A 20429-nucleotide genomic window follows, 5' to 3' on the forward strand; every position below is an offset into this window, starting at 1 on the left:
CCATTCAACACTAACCTTTCCTGGACCATCATATATACAAATGGTAGACTGTGCAGGGCAATTCCCATATGTTGCTTGGCAGGGGTCTATGGGTAAGCAGACTTGACCGTCCCCTTTGTAACCTTCTCGGCAGGTACATCTGTGCCGATTTGGTCCGAGGTAAATGCAGTCGGCATTAGGATCGCAGACCTTTTTGGAGCATGGGTTGATAGCTTGTGAAAAAAGAAGTGAAGTAAATGAATTATTGCCCACAGTTCTGAAATTGAAGATGAGAATTTGCCAGAGCACTTCCATACCAAACAAAGCCCAGGTAGACTAAACTTCTCATAACAGCCAAGTCTGAATTATTGTGGCGGCATGAAGACAGAAGGGAGGAATGTGTTTATACTAATGTAGCAACCAACTGTTTGCTTTTGAACAGAAATGATCTCTTAACTTGGCAAATTGAGTTATAAACAGATTAAAACATGTAATGTGCTCATTAAAATATCACAACTATTTCCCTGTTTTAACCAGAGAAGGTCAGGTAGGTGATACGAAGTCTGTACAAGCTTTAAGTGTGTGTTAGATCAGTTGGAAAATATTTCTCAATACAATAGGCCTTCACTGTTTTCTTTCCGGTAATTAATATAATGTCATCCATTCAGCTATATGGAAACTGGCCAGCAAGTGCTTTAGTCGAATCTTCCACACTGCTGTAGTTTCAGGACAGGACTGGAAGCTCACTAGTTATTTCCATTAGCCCTTTTTTTCAAGGCAGTGGCATTGTTCATCCTTGTTCATAGTCCAGCAATGCTTGGAGAACACCTCCTCACACCTTTGTGTCCAGTTTAGGATATGGTCAAGTACACATTGTAGCTGGAAGGTGGCAGGCCCTGGGCTCACCTAAAAGGTGGTGCTGCTCACTGTCTTCCCCTCTCCTCCTCCTTTTCTTTCCCCTCAGCTGGGACTGAGAGAGTTGGCGATGCTCAGCTTCACTCTCTCAAGCCTTCTCTTCTGTTCCGGTGTGAAATCACGCACGTACGCACATATTCACGTGCTCAAATCGACCATAAGCAATGCCACCTCCAAGCAGAGTTTGGGGCAGCCGCTGCTATCCTCACTTAAGTACTTAGGTGTGCTGGAGCTGCTTGTCCTCTGCTTCCCAGCCAGGCAAATGTAAAAGATGCTGGCTTAAGCCACAGATGACCCCAGTATCTAAAGGCCCTGGGACAGAGGAGCAACATCCACACAGACTGTGTCAATACAAAACCTAAGAGAAGCAGAGATACTAGCATCCTCCTTCTCTGCTGATTGCTGCAATTTCTTTGTCTCTCGCTTGCCTATGCTGCCTACTAGAAGAACATCACATTCCCTGAGGAGTGACTTTCTGATGTCTTGCTCTTGGAAGGTGTTCAAGTCTGTTCAGAGAGGATGACACCATAGTTAGGACTAAGAGGACTGAATGTAAAAATTCCCAGACAGGATAAGAAGTATTGTATCTGTGGCCTGATCCAAGCCAACATTTACTAAATAGTGCTTCCAGCATCAGATACAACCATTTCTTCATTGCAATTGGTCTAGAAGGAAGAGCTGGTGCTGTAAGACATAACGTAAGTAGAGGAAAGAAAATCTAGACTCTTGTAATATAGTTAATTTCAGCATTCAATGGCAAGTTGAGGAGCCTGTAAAGACAACTTTAAGGTAGACTTTTACCTCTAGCTGAAATACTATTAGCTTTGTTTCATGAAAAGTAGGAAAGCTAAAATGAGCTTTACTTGTCTATTAGAGTTTATGCTTAGCGATGAAGCTGCGCCACCACATGATGGATATTCAATAAATATAAGCCCTTGGTTGCTGTTGATGATTTTTATGGAAGCAAACTATGAGGTTGAACTTTAGCAAGTAGAAGGACATGATAGGAATGGATTTGTAAGCACTGATGACCCAGTATCCACACTATGTATTTCAAGGGGGTTTACTAGCTTTAGTCTGGTTGCATGGACTGAAGCTTGTTAGTAATTGGACTGATGTGCTTCTGAAGCACATTTTAGGGTTTAGTTTCATCCTGACAGAATCTAGTTTGTGCACGTGAGGCTGTTCTTGGGTTCATATCCTAAAGCAATTAGATGGTGAGCTTTGGTTCAAAAGTGCATTCAGTATCTGAACTATAATACCGATGATGTTGTATACAAAGAAACTAGATAGACATGAAAATTACTCACGTTTACATTGTGTACCGTCCCCATGGTAGTTGGGCAGACACGTGCATTGCAGTTGTCTTCCATCCTCGCCTGAGGCAGTACATCTGGAGTTTGCAGGGCACCGCAAGGCCTGGCATTCAGCTATCGCTGAGGGACAGAGTGCGACAGGTTAAGCTGTGTCCGCGCACTGTGCCAGGAGGCATTGCTTTCTGCAGTATACTAGTTCAAAGTATGCCTGATCTAGGGACCATTGATCCCATTGCTGTCATCATTTTTCTGGTGATTGAAGTGGTGATGATGGTTATGGGAGCTCACACAGAGGGTTTGAGGTTCAGTGTATGTTTGATTGCTCTAGAGTGACTAACCTGAGACTAATTTTACGTTCGTCCTCACCAATTCTAACTGTATCAGAGCTGTTGAATATATCTTATACAGAAAGCAATCTACTTACGCTGATCACAGCTGAGCCCTTTGTACCCAGACAAGCAAGTGCATCTTCCGTCCCCTGTAATTCCACTGTTGCATACTCCATGAACGCAGTGGCAAACTATATGGAGAGATGGATTGGCTTTACTGAATAATAATGGTGTTGGGAAAGATATTGTTAGTGGTTGCCCATAGCAAATAGCGTCCTGGCCAACAGCCTTGGCCAAACCAAGCTTTGACCTGAGTTTCTGAATTTATAGGCTTCCATTAATGAGAAGATCAATACTCACGGTTGCATATATCGGTAAATAACATACTGATTTTTGCAGGCTGTTAATAGCCTGGGGCCTGAAAATTTTCAGGACACACGCTATAAACACCAAACTGACTAGTTGCTAACACCATAAAACTTGTAAAATTTGACATACAGTCTTGAGCCAAAATTGAATATAACGTGTAACAGAGACCATTTTTATAACTGTTAACAAATTGGTCATTTTTGCTTCAATTCTGTTTGCCTCTCTTAAACACCTCCAGAATAGATGAATTTTGTGACTTTTTTTCCCCCTTAAACAAAATTTCTTTAGTTAAAAGGATAATTAATCACTGTGTAGGTCTCAGGCTTTTTTCTGGTCCTGTTCCTATATTCTGTCATTTCTGGTTATAAACCTTGTGCCAATACGCACACAAGATGCCGTTATTCACAGTCCAGGCAACTATGAGACCCTTTTATAAGTGGGTTTTGAAGCCTTAAGTATACTTAAAAAGCTTTATAGTTGTAACTGTTTCCATTATGGTAATGATGCTTTTTAAAAAGGCCCTTTACAGTTACACTTGGAAAAGCCTCTAAGATGTACAGAGTTGTATTGGTGACTTCATGTTTAAGCTGCAGTGATGTAGCCTGTCCTCTTCCCTTTACAAACATATCTTGGGTTCATGCAAATCACCTACACTAATTAATTAGTAACATTCTACCTATGTTAGTAATCCTCATACAAAACCCAGGAACGTCTGAGGTATTGCTGAAAAGCAGCTAGTCACAAATGCACAGTATTTATAGGTGCTTAGAAAACTTGGAGGAGCTCAAATATCTGAAAGCTGAAGTGTAAAATGTTGCTTAAATGAATATGCAGTTGAGTCCTCTGGTAGCTTCTTGGAAAATAATTACATTTACGATATTGAATTCATTCAAGTACCTTATTTTCATGAAAATGTTGGCTCAGTTACATTTCTGTGTATCAACACTGGCATCCAGTGGACAGGTGGTGGAAAAAGGGCCTTTGAGTCAGCAGTGGTGTAGGATTAGTGTAGAAAGGCCAACACAGATCGTTTAAAGTAAGGCCATTTGTGACTTTTTTTAGAAGTAACTTTATGTAGATCTTGAGGGAACAAAAAGAGTTTTACTTAGAGATAAACAACTATTACCACTTAAGAAAGAGACGTTTCTTAACTTTTTTTTTCAGGCAGTTTTCTGATGTGTCTGTTTAATGCTCAGCAGGAGTCAGGAAGGTAAATAACATACTAGAAATCATTAAGAAACAGGCAAACTGGAAAATATTATACAAATATACACACTTGTGATACATAGACATTTTAAATAGTGCACATAGCTCTGATCCCTCCCTCAATGTCCTGCTTCTCCTAATAAAAGTATGGCAAACCAATGGAATGATCTACCAGCCAAAACTCAAAACTAAACCAAATTCATCCTTTTTCACACTTTTGACTAAACTATGGAGCTCCTGGGCACACAATATTGTGGAGAGCAAAAGAAGAATTGGACTCAGAGGCAAGTAGATAATTTATGGAGGATGGATCCAGCAGGAGCCTTTAAAAACTACAATTTGAATGCAATCTCTGGCTGGTTGTACTCTTTCCCTTGGTATCAGCTATTGGCCTCCAACATGGGATGCTAGGCTAGAAGGACTTTTGGCCTCATTCAAAGTGGCCTTTTTTGAGTCAGATATACTGATTTCAATACCACATGAGTATTTCATGCCTTAATACAGATGCTCCAGTTTGTAGATGTATTTAAAAAACATACCAAACACTGTAAGCCACTATAAATTATGCATTTGTTCCCACCCAGTATTTTAAGTACCATAACAATCTCCTCTATTTAGATCAAATAAATGCAAATCCATAATTAGGGTGAAAAGCGAATAACACAATAACTGGCTAACAGGGAGGCATACCTGCAGGAACACACAGATGATTCTGATCCCTAATTTATTTGACTGTTAGCGATAACAAAGATATTCAAGATAAGATTAAGATATTTTTGTAGCGCTACACTAAGAGTGTTGTCTGTAGAGTCCTGAGCTGAATCCAGCCCCACTCTGAATTTCCCTGAAGCAGACAGCAGATCTTGATGGGAAACCCTTAGACCCCCTGCCCATTTCCCTGGGATTTCATAGTGTCTGAATATAGCTTTCACTCACCTTCTTTTCCCCACTTCAATAAAGAAAGCTCAAACTTACCTGATGTGCAGTGAGGACCAAATAAATTATCTTCAGCACATTTTTCACAGGCTGTCCCACCAAAGCCTTTCTGTGAATTACAGAATGGAAATCAAAACTTAAGTTTCTCATATGTCTCTATATAGATATATGCTTAGCAGCCTGAAAACAGCATCTTTAGCTGCCAAAAGAAAATAACATGAAAGGTTCAGTCAGAAAATCAGAGATGACTACTGCAATCTAGAAAACATTGTCTTTTGAACGTTTTTTTCCTCTCTCTGTTTTTTTTTAATTTTAAATTTTTAGCTCTTACACTTCAAATCAAATCAGATGTTCTGAATATCAAGTTAACAATAAAGAAGAGTAATCAAGCCTAATGCCTAAATCATTCGTGCAATTGTGAGGTTGTATTTTCTGACTACTTCTTACTCTACCTCTTTTTCACATGTGCCCAGATGTGCTTTTGATGTAATGGAAAGATTAACCAGTAGAGGGGGACGTAGAAAAGATTCGAGTTGGTTTTTTAAAAAATCTTTTTGGCTGAAGTTATTAAGCACTGCACATTGCACTCTCAGCAAAGGGACATTATATTGAGAGTTATTACACCCAAGTATAAGTCCTTTCTAATTAAGGCAAAAAGTCATAAGTAATAGCGCACTCTTAAAACCGGAGGAACTCAAACCACCTATTTCAGGAAGACAAGATGGAACAGCTCTTTAATAATATCACCCAAACATGCTCAAGTCTGTGGAGGTAATAGTGTGAAGATTAGTGCAAACCAAGCAAAAAAATGAACTCCAAGCAGATAATCTCTGCTATTTCTGAAATACTTTCCTTTAATGTATTTATACCACATAATATGCATTATTTCTTAGCAGAGCTTATATGCTATTTTTGTATTTTTTCATTTAAAAGAAGGACCGTACCTGACAAGTGCACGTTCCATCCCCATTGATACCCTGGGAGCAGCGTCCTCTCCTGTTGCACGGTGACGCAGCTCCTCCCGGACAGGCTAGAAATGACAACGTTAAAGCCATCGGTCAGCTTGCTCTGACCCTTATGCTCCCCTTGCACATTAGGGGTGACGACCTTGGAGGCTGCAGGGTTTTGGGCCAGACAGGGACCTCGAGTGACTGCTGCTATTTTGCAGTTGCCTGAATCTCTTCACTAGAATCTTGGCTTCAGTAGAGACCGTCACCCTCTCTAGTATGGGAACTTAAGCTAGTGACTGTAGTCAATAGGTTGTACAAAAAATAGTTTTCTTATTCTAAAGTACCATATTGATTTTGTCCTTGCTGACCCACTTCTATCTGCAGACACTCTAAACTTTTCACTTTTTTGATACAAGTGGAGTTTGCCTGACCACTTCTTCTGTTTGTTAATACAACTCATATTGATTGAAAATTTGTTGTCAGAACTATATTCGATGCTAAATTAGAGTTTAAATAAGCCTTTTTCTTTTCCCCACAAATTGCATTTGCTTTATGTGGAAAGTTTTCCATTTTCCCCACTACCTCCCATAACACTGTGATATTTGATTCAAACGATGCTGGAAATTGAAATTTGGGTATCTCATCCCCCACTTCTGTCCAATGGGCTGTGATCACTAGGAAAACTTGTGTGCCAATGATGTGCTGTGCTCTTCGGATCCTCTGGTGCTGAAACCATGATTACAGGCAGTGGTACACCAGGTGAGACAGAGTCTGACCAAAAACCCCAGCCAGCAGGAGAGGCTAAGAAACAATAACTGCATTTCCGAATCAAAATAGTTTAATTTTTGGCTGAAATTTTTCAATATTCAAATTTTTCCTGAAAGGTTGCCTATAGGAAATGCATATTTTTAGTCAGATTGTTCTGTCATTTCCCCCCTGCCCCGTAGGGATATCCTTATTTTTTATAGTTGTGCAGCCTCTCCATGGAAATGATTTATTAACTCCCTTCTATAAGCCCTTTCTTCCTGTAATTGGAATTCCCATTAGGAACAATATTCGTGATGCAGGTGGTATTTAAATGTAGCAAGCTCAAACTGCCCTCATAGGTCCTCTGCTGTACCTTACAGGCAGATTTATTGCTTATAAAAAGCCTCAGTTTGTTCTGTGTGGGTTGAGATGGGCAGCACTGGATTTATGCTCCCACTGAGTACTTTAATGTTGTTTTAGAGTGATAAGGAAGTTTTCATGAAAATGAATTTGATTTGGGCAGAGTGATGAGCAAATAAGTGGATGTGTATGTGTATACACCTAATTTTAGTGAAGGCTTTGGCTTTATATCAATTTGTCAATATTTCTCCATTTGTTCCTTAATGATGAGTCTGCGAGGTCTGTTGGATCTGAGTAAGCTTCTCGTGAAAAAACCAAGAAATTTAAATATGAACATTTTAGTGCAGTTTATTTCATACGTGCTGAAATAAAAAGATTTATTAAGACTTGAGATGAAAGAACCAGAAATGAGGTAAAGTAATAAATACATATACTTTAATCTTTAAAGTGGCTTTTAGTGAGTCTTGCTTTCTGGCTACCAAGTGATAGCTAAATCTCATCTTTAGGACTGACACAGGCACAAACTGTTTAATGTTTGCTCTGAATGGAGACAATTTTCACTGCGCCGATGCTTTTATTGAATGTGCAAAGATAGAGAAATCACGAGAAAACTCAGTTTATGGTATAAATTCTAGGAAAGCATACTTTAAAACTGCTGACAAAACAGTTTTTTTTGCAGTTGATATTCGTTATGCTTCCCCTTGTCTTCACTACCTCGTGTCTCTTGTTTTGATACCGCCACCCAGGGACAGCTTTATCAGAAGTGTAGCAAATTGCCATATTGTTGTAGGAGTTTGGTCGGGCAGATAAAGCGCTTCCCCGGCCGGCGGGGCCGCAGGAGGCAGCGCTGGGACGCTGGAGTGGTGCTGGCACAGCCACCTGCCCCCAGCCCGCTACCGGGGAGGAGCGAGACCTTCGCTTCTGTTGAGGATGTTTTTTGAAAACTAGTAAGAAAGAGATGTTTCTGCTTAGCTCTTACAGCTGTCAGAGACCGAAGGCCTAATCTTTACGCCTAGGCCAAAAAAGATTAAATCTATCAGCTTTTTTGCCTCATAGAGTTTAATTCAGCACATCCCAAGTGTTTTCAAATGCAGCCTCTTCTTGGATTACCCCTGCAGGCTGAAGCAGTGGGTAGAACTTGTAAAGAAGATGTATTTTGGACATGTAATTTGATATAATTAGGTTTACTATCTTTCTTCTTGGCCTTTTTATTTCCTTTTCACTTTTTTGGTTTATTCTTACAGTGCTTTCTCCTCAGTTGCTCATACCGTGCACCTTTCAGTTGGTACCCAGGCTTTTCTTTAGAAATATTTGCAAATATTTGCAAGTATTTGCCCAGAGCGGGAACCTGAGCTGGGGTAGGGCGTAGCTCCCGCTGAAGCCCATCAGTCACACACATGGGACATCTGAGCTCCACCAGCTTTGGCATCTATGGTTGGATGATACCGGCAGTGTTAAAAGGCTGTGCTCTTTTTCCCTGGACCTTCCCCCCCCCCACCACCACCACCACTTTTCCCTTTTTCCTTGATGCCTTTTTACAAAGGGATGGGCGTGCGGCTTGTTGGCTCGGGGCGCTTCGTGGGGAGGGAAGGGGACAAAACATCTTTCATTTGCACTGTTTCAGCGTGTGCTATCGTTTAAGGAAGTCAGAGTGCTATTTAAGACCTAATTTTGTCATTGCCATCAGATGCTAAATGTGAAGTAAACCCCTAATCAGGGATTTTTCTCTGGCCTCAGGAAGGACCAGCTTTCCTCCAAACATTTCAAGGCACGCCGTATGCCCTTAGAGAGATTGCGATAATGCAAAGAGCTATTTTCTTCCTCCAGATGACAGCAGAAACAATGCTGAGACCTTGATTCTTTGCTTTTTGGGGCCAGGAAGTTTGTCCAAAGGAAGAGAGGGCTTCCTCGCCTCTGCAGCCTCCTGCCCGCAGCAGTGCAGGCAGGGCTCCCGCCCGGGGGCAGCGAGCTCTGCCCCCCTCTAGAAACACCCATGCCCCTTCCCTGGCCTCCCAGAGCCCCTGAAGCACGGGATGACAATCACGTGTGGCATTGCCTTCCTCCTGCCAGGCACTCAGGCTGCATTTGGTGGAAAAACGGTAATCACCACCCAAGTGGTTATCTTCAGAAGAAGCAGGACCACACACTAGGTACTCAGCTATTTGCCTCTCTTTTCTATAGAAGCAGCTGTAAGTTGGGGTTTGACTATTTTACTTTAGTAGATAAAAGACTGGTATTTAAATCATAGCTTGGGCCATGCTAAAATAATTTTTTAATCTATTTCGTGGGCAAAAGGACTTCCCAGATGTTGAACCAGACCTTTACCCCGTTATCTAAACCGTTAACTAAAGGAGGAAATGCTCTGTCTGGGCAGGGAAACTTCCTCTGCGGGTCTTGATGCCCACCTCAGTAGCCTGAGGTTTGATGCGCTTGTGGAGGTGCTGAAAGGCTTTTCCCGAAGAAGGGGCAGCAGGAGGAGAGGCACTCCTGATTACCCCTGCTTCAGTAATGGCCTTTAGCACTTGCTGGAGGTTCAAAAAACTTGGAGGGAAAAACTGTTTCCAGTTGAGCCGAAAGAAAAGACCCTCCTTGCATCAAAAAGTAAAGAATTAAAGAGATCTAGAAATATTTCAGACACAGATGAGGGTATTTTTCACCTAAAATGAAACACTTAAACTTGCAGTTTGAAAATTTCAATTTTTAAAATCTGTTGTGGGGACCCTCCCAAATGAAAAGGCATTTTGCAGGCATTGACTGAAAGGATTTGTTTTGAAAATCTCAAAACCAAGGGGGTTCCCTGAGTTTTAAAAATTTTTCTATGAATTTTTCTTTTTAAATGAAGCTTTGAATATGTGTTTTTCTCCAAGTTTTGGCTGAAAACTGCTGTTTATTTCTACTCCTATAATAAGCTCTGAGGACCAATCTTCTCATGGCAATAGCTTCTGAAAGAAGAAAAATCACTACTTTACTTCTACTCAAATTCTATTTAAAAAAAAAAAAAAAAAAAGCTTACCCATGCAGTCTGGGCCCCAGCGTCCCTGGCAGCACTCAGGTTGTTCAAATTCCTTCACACAATGATGCCGGCATCCCAGAAAAGAAAGTGTGTGTGTTTTAATTTCTAGATAATACCTGAGGAAAAGAAGTTGGAGCTGCTTTAAAGTACTTAAAAGCCTCCTGTGGGGAAAAATGAAATTCTTAACCTCCTTTTCTCCTTTCAGTGTCAGACAAGAGCACTTTAGGCTTTGTTGTATTGATCTGCCTTTTTTTCTTCATTAAAACATACATTTCACATCAAGGTCTAAAAAGATCCTTGGAGCTGTTTCTTTTGCATAGTATATTTATCTTTTTTTTCATTTCTGCAACCTAAACACAGCAGTTTTCTCTAAGTTTTGATTCGAAATAGTATTTTAAAAATTATTTAACATCAAGGTTCTTTAAATGCTAAGCTCAAAATAGTTACATTTTCCCTCAAATACTGCTTTTCTTTTTTTCTAATCTGAAAGGCACGATTTCAAATGTGTTTTGAGACATTTCTTCCTGCCCTTCACCCCCCACACCTCCCCAATCTTGCAGTTTGAAAAATCCTTTATTTATATGATAATATATGATATGAATGATATATACATATCATATGATAAGTATATATTATCATGATATGTATATATCATTCATATCAAGTATGCAGTATAAACAAGGAAGTGATTTTATGATATCACTCAAAAGGAAATCTGATAGGCCATCGATAGCAATGTTTATTTTCCTCTTATATCATTTGCTGATTAACTTTAGGGTTAAAGTACTTTGAGTGAAGCTTGAATTCTGGAGTTGGTGAAGCATAGAAGTTGCATAGAATAGAGCATTTGTAAAACGAATTAACATTTCCTAATTCATGGAGAACAATATGCACAGTGAAAAGCTCTGACAGAAGAGATACCTGCAATCTGGTATCCCAGTCCCATTGGTAATTTTGGTGTAACCAGCAGGGCACTGCGTTCCGAGGTTTAAAGAGCAAGGTACACATTCCGTTTTCATTCGAATGAGCAGCTTTTGATCACATTGCTTCTTCATCTGTAACAGGAGAAGATTAGTTAAAAAGCAGGAGAAAGTTCTCTGAGTTGGTTTAACTCTGCCCCCAGTGGCATTGCTGAAAAATGACGAATTTAACTCAGCTTTGTTCTCACTCACAGACACAAGCTCTGTCCTGTTGAGCAGGAGCTCTCTCCTCTGGAGCTAAACTAGGTAATAGACCACATATTAGGGCTTTGCAGTAGTCTTGTCTGCACGAAATATGTCCAGCCACTGCAGGATAAACCCTTCTAAGTGTCATATTTCTCCTAAGAATGCTTTATCAACAAATGCTAAGTTCAGCAGACTTAAAAGCCAGGCTACCAAGACAGCATCAGCCTATGGAGCATTAGTTCTGAAGTTGCCCCGCAAACCCAAAGCAGGATGGAGAAAGAGCAGTGCTGGCAAGTGCCTTCTCCATTCAACCGAAAAGCTAAACATAAGGTGTGGAAGAAGTTGCTTGTGGCTCTGTGCACACAGAGCACAGCACAAGCCTTTGTTCCTCTCACAAGTGGGTTTCATATTATTAGCACCACCATATTGAACTAAAGGACTATGGCTGGTGTTTTCAAATTGGCCTAAAAGAGTGAAGTCTAGCTTTGCATTCAAATCTGGTAGAAGTTATGGGCCTGACGCCACCAGAGCACACTGAGAAGAGCAGCCTCCTCTTTTTTTACCTAGAGAAAGAAACAGAAGGAACCAGCCCAGCTTAGGAAACCTGGCCCTATTCCTCTAGCTCAAATGCCAAGGGCTCGTGCCCCTTGCTGTGGAGGTCCCAGTTTCAAGAATGCAAATCTGACAAATTACTTGAGAAGGTGGCAAAAAGGAGAAAAGGCTTAGGGTATTGTCACAGTGGGTGGCATTGTATTTTGTGGTTGTAGAAATCATAGATTTGAAAATGTCTATATACCAAAAATAGTGTCTCTTTCCTACTACTAAAACAGTCAACCTATTTTAGAGCAAAAAGTCTTTGCTGAACTCCATCTAATATTGGCTTCATCTTCTTTCTTCCTGGTAAGTATATTTGTAGAAGTAAGTTCATAATTCACAAATGGTGAGAAATAATCTAATGCAAAATATGATCTTTAAAAACCAACAAAAGGTAATAAATTAAATCATCATTTTTGGAGAGGAAGTACCGTGAGGTACTCCATTTTCTATTCCAAGATAACAATTTATCCACTGTTCTCTAAGTATGGACCCGTTTAGGTGGTCTTAACTCACTCAAGCAGTATTGACCATGAGAGACTTCCTATCTGACACAATAGAATTGAAATGAACTTTCTGAATGGGATTTCAATTAAGCAGTCGAGTAGTCAATTACGGCAATGTCTGAATCATTGCCAGGCCAACGTGAGGAAATGCTTAAAGTTTATCTTGAAGAACTGTACCTGCCCACAGTGTGTGTGCATGCACGCACGTGTGTATGTATGTAGGGGCCAGTTCCAGCAGCATCATCCATTTGAAAATATTTATATATGTTAATAGCTGTCTGTGGACGTTTTAAGTAGTTTCCCAGATTATAAAGCCAGGACAATTATACCCGAGGAGCATAATACAGGATAATGGGGCTTCTTGCATGAAATTTAGTTTGAACAAGAAGATCTTTTAGAAAGCATTCATTTGATTTGGAAATGGTCAGTTGTGGAGAAACAAACTGTGGTACGTTGCTTCTGTTGTAATTTGTCCGTGATGGTTTTGCTTCAGTCTCCAGCCATTGCTCTTCTGTAGCTTGCACGACAGGTAGGAATCTGTTCCGTTACAGAGTTTACTACTCCCTTCCTATGAATACTTACAGTCTGAGATCAAAGTGCATTGTCTTTGTGCACCTAAATAAATAGCATTTCTTGAATTCCCTGCTATGACTCCAGTTTCCCAGTTCTTGAGTCATCCCCCAGCTCTCCTCTGGAGCCTGTGCATTTGCTAGTAGCCCTCCTGGATGGGGAAGGTCAGACCCAGCCTGTCTGGGCAATTCCTGTGCACATGAATGGGACCTGCACGCTCCCTCTGCAAGTTCCTCTCCGTCCCCTGCCTTGGCATATTGACTGTTAACCCTTTGTGCAGCAGCATCACAGCGGGAGCTTCAGGTCATTCGCTATGCAGGGTGTATTGCAAGCCAGCACTTCCAAGGATGGAGCCCTTCACAGTGCTGTTATGCGTTGCTTGATGGATATCCTCCAGTATTTCTGCCCAGGGATTCCCAAACAACATATGTGCAAATGCAACCCTGTGCTGTCCAGGTAGTACTGGACCTTCTGGGCACATGTGGGATGCTGCAGCCTCTTTGCAGAAGCTCACGGCTGGCCTGGGGAGGGACACTGGCACCTTGGGCAGGATTTCTACATGAGCCACAGCCTGTTAGTCCTGGATGAAGCCCTCACCCCAGCGGTTTCTCCCCCTGTTAGTTATCCTTCCTTCAATGTTTGTGATAGCAGCACATTTCAGTAGTGAAGATTGTGAGGATGTATCACAGACACTGATAAGCAGATTAGGTTTCATGAGCTCTGAGGGACTCCATTTGATAGTCATCACCCATTTATAAGTACATTTCAACATCTATTTAGTTGTCAAATGTTAGTCCTTAGAAATGTACTGTTGAAAACTGATTTGGGTAACATTCAAGTATTTGGGTAGTGAAACCTCTTACTGTTGCACAGATACATTTCTTTGAAATAAAAATGAGACCTTTTCCCAGATGTAGGTATAATGAGGACACAGCTCGATCCGACACATGGCAAAGCAGCAGTGAGCAGTGCCATGCCAGGAGGACTGAGCAGCCTCACTGCCCTCTCAGCAGAGCCCTGTTCTGGTGGGGCACTGGGCTGACCCATCTCTTTGGGCTTCAGGTCTAAGGTGGCTACCACAAACTCAAACCAGAGCATCTCTGCACCTTGCTTCCCATCCAAAACCACCTCATGAGGCACCAACACGAGGGAGCTTGAACGCTTCAAGCCTTTCAAAACCCTGGTGCTCAGGACCAGTGCAGCCACCTTAACGGCCCATCCTTAACGAGAGACTCTGCATGCACCAGAGCAAGAACCAACACAACAAACATGCAGTCCGGGCACCTTAACTCCTATGAGCATTTCCACTGAGTCAAATCGGTACTGTTAACGTCGAAGAACCATAAATTCAGAGCGTTGGCTGCTTTTTGAGTCTTTAACCGAGTATGCTACTTAAGGCCTGCTCCTCGCAGGTGCTCGGGGTAAGCCATTAAGCATCTGGGTAAACTGCTGGGCTTGTAGGATATTAAGGTTCAGAAGTGAAAAAGCTGTTGGTAGGAGTAGCTGAAATGATCTCACTGCAGAAGTGGTCATCAAAAAGGCACCTCACAAAATTTCATTTTTGGAACAAGAAAATTCAAAGAGATTTTGGAAGGGTAAAATCTAAATGAAAATAGGTTATACCCTTTCCCTACTACCAGCTATAAAAACCTCTTTATTTAAGAATAGTGGGGTTATTTCCACTTTCTCCCATTTCATCATTTTCCCCTTTTGCTGTTAGGGAAAATGGAAGAAAGGTGATTTGTTAGTGCCTCCTTTTTTAAGAGACAGAATAAGTTTAACATATTTCCTAGTACTTGTTTGTACTTTTGAAAGTATTTTTCCATTTAAAAAACCCACCCAACCAAACAACAAAAAGAACAACCTGAGTGGCTTCCCTTCCCCCCCCTCCCCCCAATTTCTCCCTGTCCTTTTGTTTCCTCTTCTACAAGTGTTTTTTCTCCAGAACAAAGTAATTTAAAGCCTCATATTGAGAGGCAGTTTAAATGGGTGAATGTCTCGCTGTTGATCTCCTGGTTCAGATTTGTAACCCAACACTTTCTGCCTCTCTACGAGGGTGGTGAAAACATTTTGTGAAATTCCACAGATCCGTAGGGTTTGTAATGACAAATGCACCACTTCCCCAAAAGTCTACAAATCTTTTACTTAAATTTATAACTTGGTACAATTACTTCCAATAGCTCAATTCCTTAGAATTTTTTCCCCACTTATCTGAAACAGCTTTTCCTCCCTGTGGTTAGTAGAGTGGACAATTTTCACTGTGGCAAAATTTCTGCTTTCATCTTCTGACTTATCAGAAATTCTACAGTCGTCTTTTGTTGTTTTTGATGAATGTGTCAGCTACAGTCTTTTACCATGTTTGCCATTTTTTAGAGACTTTTTCAGTGTACTCATGACATATCCTTTGAGCCAAATTCTCATGTGGAATAAACAGATGCATTTCTGGGGGCTGAATTACAGAGCTCTTAGTTTATAATTCAGTGTCATATGCATCAGTGACTGTTACAGTGGGTTTTTCTTCTGTAAGATACAGTATCTGATAACTATTCTCTCTATAACAGTGAAACAACCCCCACCCCCATAGTGTAATACAGACATATAATAATTCATTACTTAAATAAAAAGCTGCTTCTTACCTCATCTGGGACTTGTGATGTCAAACACAGTTTCACTGCAGCCAAAAAAGCCAAAAAGAATAAAATAACTGGATTTTTTTCCATTGTGCAGAATTTGGTTTTTTTTCCTTCAGAGCCCTCCAGACATGAGAACAATAATTCTGATGTAAAGTGATTGTTTCTTAGAGGTGCTATTTCTTCTGCATTCTTAGGCAAATAGTTTAACAGGATTCTTGTCTTCCCGAAGGAAAATGAGTGAAGGATACGGCATGCGAAGCTTGCCTGCAGGCAGGAAAAATTCCAAACCGTGGGGTATTTGCCAAAAGTTTTCACTGCAAAGCTGAATAAACCCTTCCTAACTGAATGACAGGATATCCTGACAGGGCTCTGTTCATTTATCCCTCTCTCTGAAGCTGTTGACAGTACAAAACCAAGGACACTGAACTGTTATGACAGTAGATGTTTTCTTCTTTTAGGTGGGGACTGGGGACTGGAGTAACTGCTGCACCCGTTATTGTTACATTTGTTCGGTTGGTCTAAGGGAGAGCAAAGGATCTCTGGAAGTTGGCTTATCAGCCCTCAGGACATAAGGGTGGGTCCCCTGAATATGGTTCTGGGAGAAATACTACCAACTTTATCTCAGGAGGCCAAAAGAACATCTTCCAGCTTTGGTTAGCTGGATAAAAAAAAGAGTTTTTTTTTTTCTTTTTTTTTGTTAAATCAGTTTCCCTGATTTCCTGGAACTTGGCTACATTACTTGCTTATGGTTGGGAGGGATAGGTAGACAGACAGACGTTTTGAGTTGCCCAAATCAAAATTGTTTTTCTTCTCGGAGTTCTTCAGCTCTTTTCTAGTGCTGCTCTTTGCTGCTGCTCTGGTCAGTCTTGTAATGGCAGCCTCTCCCATGCCTTACATAGCTCATGGTTTGGCTGCCTCCAGTTTGCCAGCTTTGCTTTGTGGCCCTGACATGATAATTTTTCAATCATTTGAAGACAATCCGTAAGCATGCCTTAATAGAAAGTTGCATTTTAAAACTATGCTACATTTTTGACTGAAGAATCCACAGAAGTACAGTGCTGTAAACATAGTGCTTTCTCCCAAATTCCTATTTGTAGTCATGGCTAGATGCTGCATTCACCTTTAGACTACAAATGTAATGCTTGATGCAGTTGTAACCTATTATCTTGAACTCCATCTTGTTTTCCTAAAGAACTCAGCGGTGATACGTATATAATACACAAATTCATCTACTTTTCTTATATGCTCTAACTGAATACTGAAAAATTGCTGGTAGAAGATGGCAGGGCAAGATGATTCCTGCGCACTCATCAGATCCTGTTCCTTTCTGCTATTCGATTGAGGAAAGTAAATTATTTCTTGTTTATGCAGACAAGGTAGCAGCCAGGGGTCACGACGTACATGCTGACGGTACATATGGCCCTGAGAAGTGCCGTTTCTCTTTTCTGAGGTCAAGGCCTTTCACGTTACTTCAGTTTTGCATACAATGGACAGTCTGGCCTGGCAGAAGGAATGGCTCAGGTTTTTCTCCAAAAGAGCAGAATCCTGGAGGATCTTCTCTCCCCTGTGATGGTAGCCCACGGCCACATTCCGTCCTCCGTGGGATGTTTGGGAGTGAAACTTATCCTCCCTCTTCTGCAGCTGTGCCTTGCTGGAGTGTGGGCAGGGTGGCTGCCTGGGTAGGGTCTGCGCTACCTGGGCAAAACACGTTGGCCTGGTCCCTGCATGTGTCATGGCAGGAGCTGACAGCACTTGCAGCAGCTTGAGGTCAGCAGGGTTTCTTGCCTGTTGCCACTTCAGACAGCGCGGTGGTGAAAGGAGCTGTAAATCAAGCATGTCCCTTTCCTGTCCTGTAGATCGAGATAAAAAGTGACGCACATCAGCTCTCTTGTTATCTGCTCTTACCTCCTGTATAGGCATTTGCATGAAGTAAACCCTTTTTCCCTTTCCTTCCTCTCTCTTCATGTTGGAGCGCGGTCTCCCCACTAACCCCCGCGGTGACCGCTTTCCCTGCTCCAGAAGGACCGGCCACCCTTTCCTCGTGTTGCTGACGGGGATTTTCCTTCTTCGCAGGGGTTAAATGTCGGTCTCTTCTCCCAGGTAACAAGTGATGGGACAAGAGGAAATGGCCTCAAGTTGCGCCAGGGGAGGTTTAGACTGGATATTAGGAAATTTTTCTTCACCGAGAGTGTTATCAAGCATTGGAACAGGCTGCCCAGGGAAGTGGTCGAGTCGCCATCCCTGAAGGTATTTAAAGGACGTTTGGATGAGGTGCTTAGAGACATGGTGTAGTGGTGGTTTTGGCAGTGTTAGGTTTACGGTTGGACTCGATGATCTTAAAGGTCTTTTCCAACCTATACGATTCTGTGATTCTGTAAATACCGACGGTGCCGGGCTCCGACTGTAGCTCTGCCTGGCCAGCTCCTGCCCCGCTCTGAGCAGAAAGGCAGGTTAATGCATCACCTGGCACAGAGGATGGGGCCCCCTGGGGACTCGGGGGGTGGGAAGGCGGCACTCCAACACTCAAAACAGCCTGTGCAGTGTGACCCCACTGCTGATGGCAGCGTACCTGCCAGCCGGCCGGGGAGCTGGCGTGCTGCCTGGCTTGGGAGGAGGCTGCCTCGGTGGCCTGGCCAGTGCCTGAGGTACTGGGCAGCCGCCAGCTCCAGCGCTGCTGTCCGTGCTGGTGCTGGCATGCTATCAGCATGGGCAGGAAGCCCTGTCTGCTGGGTTTCACCCTGTGCTTTTGGAAGCATGATGGTGGTGGTCTCTGCAGGCTGGGACCCGCATCCTTCCTCCCCTTCTCCTGCTGGTGCCAGGGCCGCAGCGTGCCAAGGGGTCCGCACACCTCTGGAATCCCCAGTGGGGATTTCGCCCATCGGCGTGTTACCCTGTGCATCGCCGTGTCTGCGCCGACTTTCGTCTTGGCCCTCCTCCAGCTCTTGCCCTTGATGTGTTTGTATCCTGTCCTGGCCGTCCAGCCCATGTATTTCTGGGGCTGTCCTCCTCCAGGGTCGTGGTGGCAAGCTATCACATTCTCGTTATCTTGCTGCTCATACAGCTCAGCTGAGGCCTTCATGCTCTTGCATTTCCTAGTCTTACTTTTTCCTGCCTTTAGCAGGATATTTTATTTTAGCTTTGTGCTGTGCCTCTTTCTGTGTCCAGCTGGAGTGGTGGAGAAGTCTTGGATCTCTTTGGTTCCTACAAGAAGGTGAAAGGCTTTTGGAAGCCTTAGGTGGCAAATATCAAAATACAAATGTGTCTGTGGAGCTGGTGCCCTTGGATTTTTTTTATATAAGGTTGATACAGGTGAGGGAAGCGAGAGCAAGGAATGTGGGAGTGACAGTGACTGTGGGCATGGATGCACCTGAAAGCTGGGATCAATTTGACATGGAGGAGCCCAGCCAAGCCTCCCTGGGGACAGATATCCCGACCGCTCAGATGCTCCCTGTCTCAGCTGCTAGTCACCCTTGTACCTCTGAAAACTTTCAGATTGCGAGCAGCCCGGTGAAAAAGATTAGTAAGAGTCGTTGTGTGTGCTGTAATACTGCAAATACCATGTGCTGTGGCATACGCTCCCGTGTGTCACAGCCTTCCTCCGCTCTGCTGTTGCATTCCTGGACCGAATGCTCCTACTTTAAGTAGATGTGAGCTGGTTGCCTTTTTACTTCATCCACCTACTGCCTCTCTTGAAGTTGCTCCTTCTATTTCTGTGCTGAAAATGTCAACCAACCAGATAAAATGTGATGGTTCATTTATGTAGGTGTTTTTGAAAACAATGTTTTGTGCTGCAACTTATTTCAGCGTTACAATGAGCTAGTCATTCTTTCTCAGAGCCAGGCATCTGGCGCATGAGGTCAGTTTGAAAGTGAATAAAAACCAGCGGAGATACAGACGTGATGGTTGCAGCACTCACCTTCCTCTACACAGTTTTGATAACCACATAATTTCTTGCATTTTTTTTAATTTTTAATTGATTGTTGACTACGTGACTTGCATTGTATATCATTCCCCTGAACTTTCTGAACGTGAAGCGCTCTCAACCAGAAGTGTCTGAACAGCACAGGCTGAGCTCTCAGAGGCTCATACAAAGCTCAGCCATTTCACAAACAATCATATGACAAAAGTATCATTTTAGAGAAAGAAATAAAAAAGAAAGATGACCATTTTGAAGCAAAGCAGTCATTTCAGCCTGAACATTCATGAGGCTGTGTAATAAAAGCTGGTACTGCTTTTCTGGTATGTCCCACCCTACTTGCAGCTCAGCTCCTCTCCCAGGGGAGAAGCCTCATTAGTGAGATATTAGAGAGTGTCAAGGGTGAGGGCAGTCTTGAGCTAAACTTAATATTCTTACTTAGTAATTTGCAAGTGAGCAGCAGAAAATAAATGAATTATTGTTTTTTACTGTATGTGGCTTCTGTTTTAGAGCTGGTCACAGCAGGAAAACTGTCCCAGGGGTGTTTGAATACGGTTTGAGGCTCCACATGTCTGAGGAAAGTCACTTTGCTCTTTGTTTGGAAACTGGCTAAAGCACCTTGCAGAGGGGTAGGAAAAGATAAAATGTGCTCAGAAGAAGAAAGCTTCCTAGGGGGAGGGAGGCTTTGGCTCTGCCAAGAGAAACGTCTGAATGCTAATTGTAGGTGGGAGGAAGGGGGGCACAAACCATCAAGTTGCCTAGGAGGAGGCTTGGGGAAAGCAGGGGGGGATATTTGGGAAATACTGCCTTTGATTAACACAGACTTAATTGGAACGTAACAAAGAGATTAAAAAAAAAGGTTTGGCAAGTTAAATCTTTCCAGTGCCATACATCTGAGGAAGCCAACGGTGGCCTATGGAGAGT

At 42.4% G+C, this 20429-nt stretch overlaps 1 protein-coding gene across 1 annotated transcript in view; it reads right to left on the reverse strand.

Annotated features, from left to right (window-relative positions):
* STAB2 (stabilin 2) overlaps positions 1-15676 on the reverse strand; it is an 87979-nt gene extending 72303 nt beyond the window's left edge. Inside the window, exons 1-8 of the mRNA XM_075491698.1 lie at positions 15593-15676; positions 11042-11175; positions 10121-10236; positions 5995-6080; positions 5090-5159; positions 2635-2730; positions 2205-2330; positions 16-212 (exon numbers count right to left, since the gene is read on the reverse strand). Coding sequence (XP_075347813.1) covers positions 16-212; positions 2205-2330; positions 2635-2730; positions 5090-5159; positions 5995-6080; positions 10121-10236; positions 11042-11175; positions 15593-15676 — 909 coding nt within the window. The remainder of the gene's footprint in view (positions 1-15; positions 213-2204; positions 2331-2634; positions 2731-5089; positions 5160-5994; positions 6081-10120; positions 10237-11041; positions 11176-15592) is intronic.
* Positions 15677-20429: the final 4753 nt, after the last annotated feature.

The sequence above is a fragment of the Mycteria americana genome, chromosome 1 (assembly GCF_035582795.1).
Source record: "Mycteria americana isolate JAX WOST 10 ecotype Jacksonville Zoo and Gardens chromosome 1, USCA_MyAme_1.0, whole genome shotgun sequence".
In the NCBI taxonomy this organism is placed as follows: Eukaryota; Metazoa; Chordata; class Aves; order Ciconiiformes; family Ciconiidae; genus Mycteria; species Mycteria americana.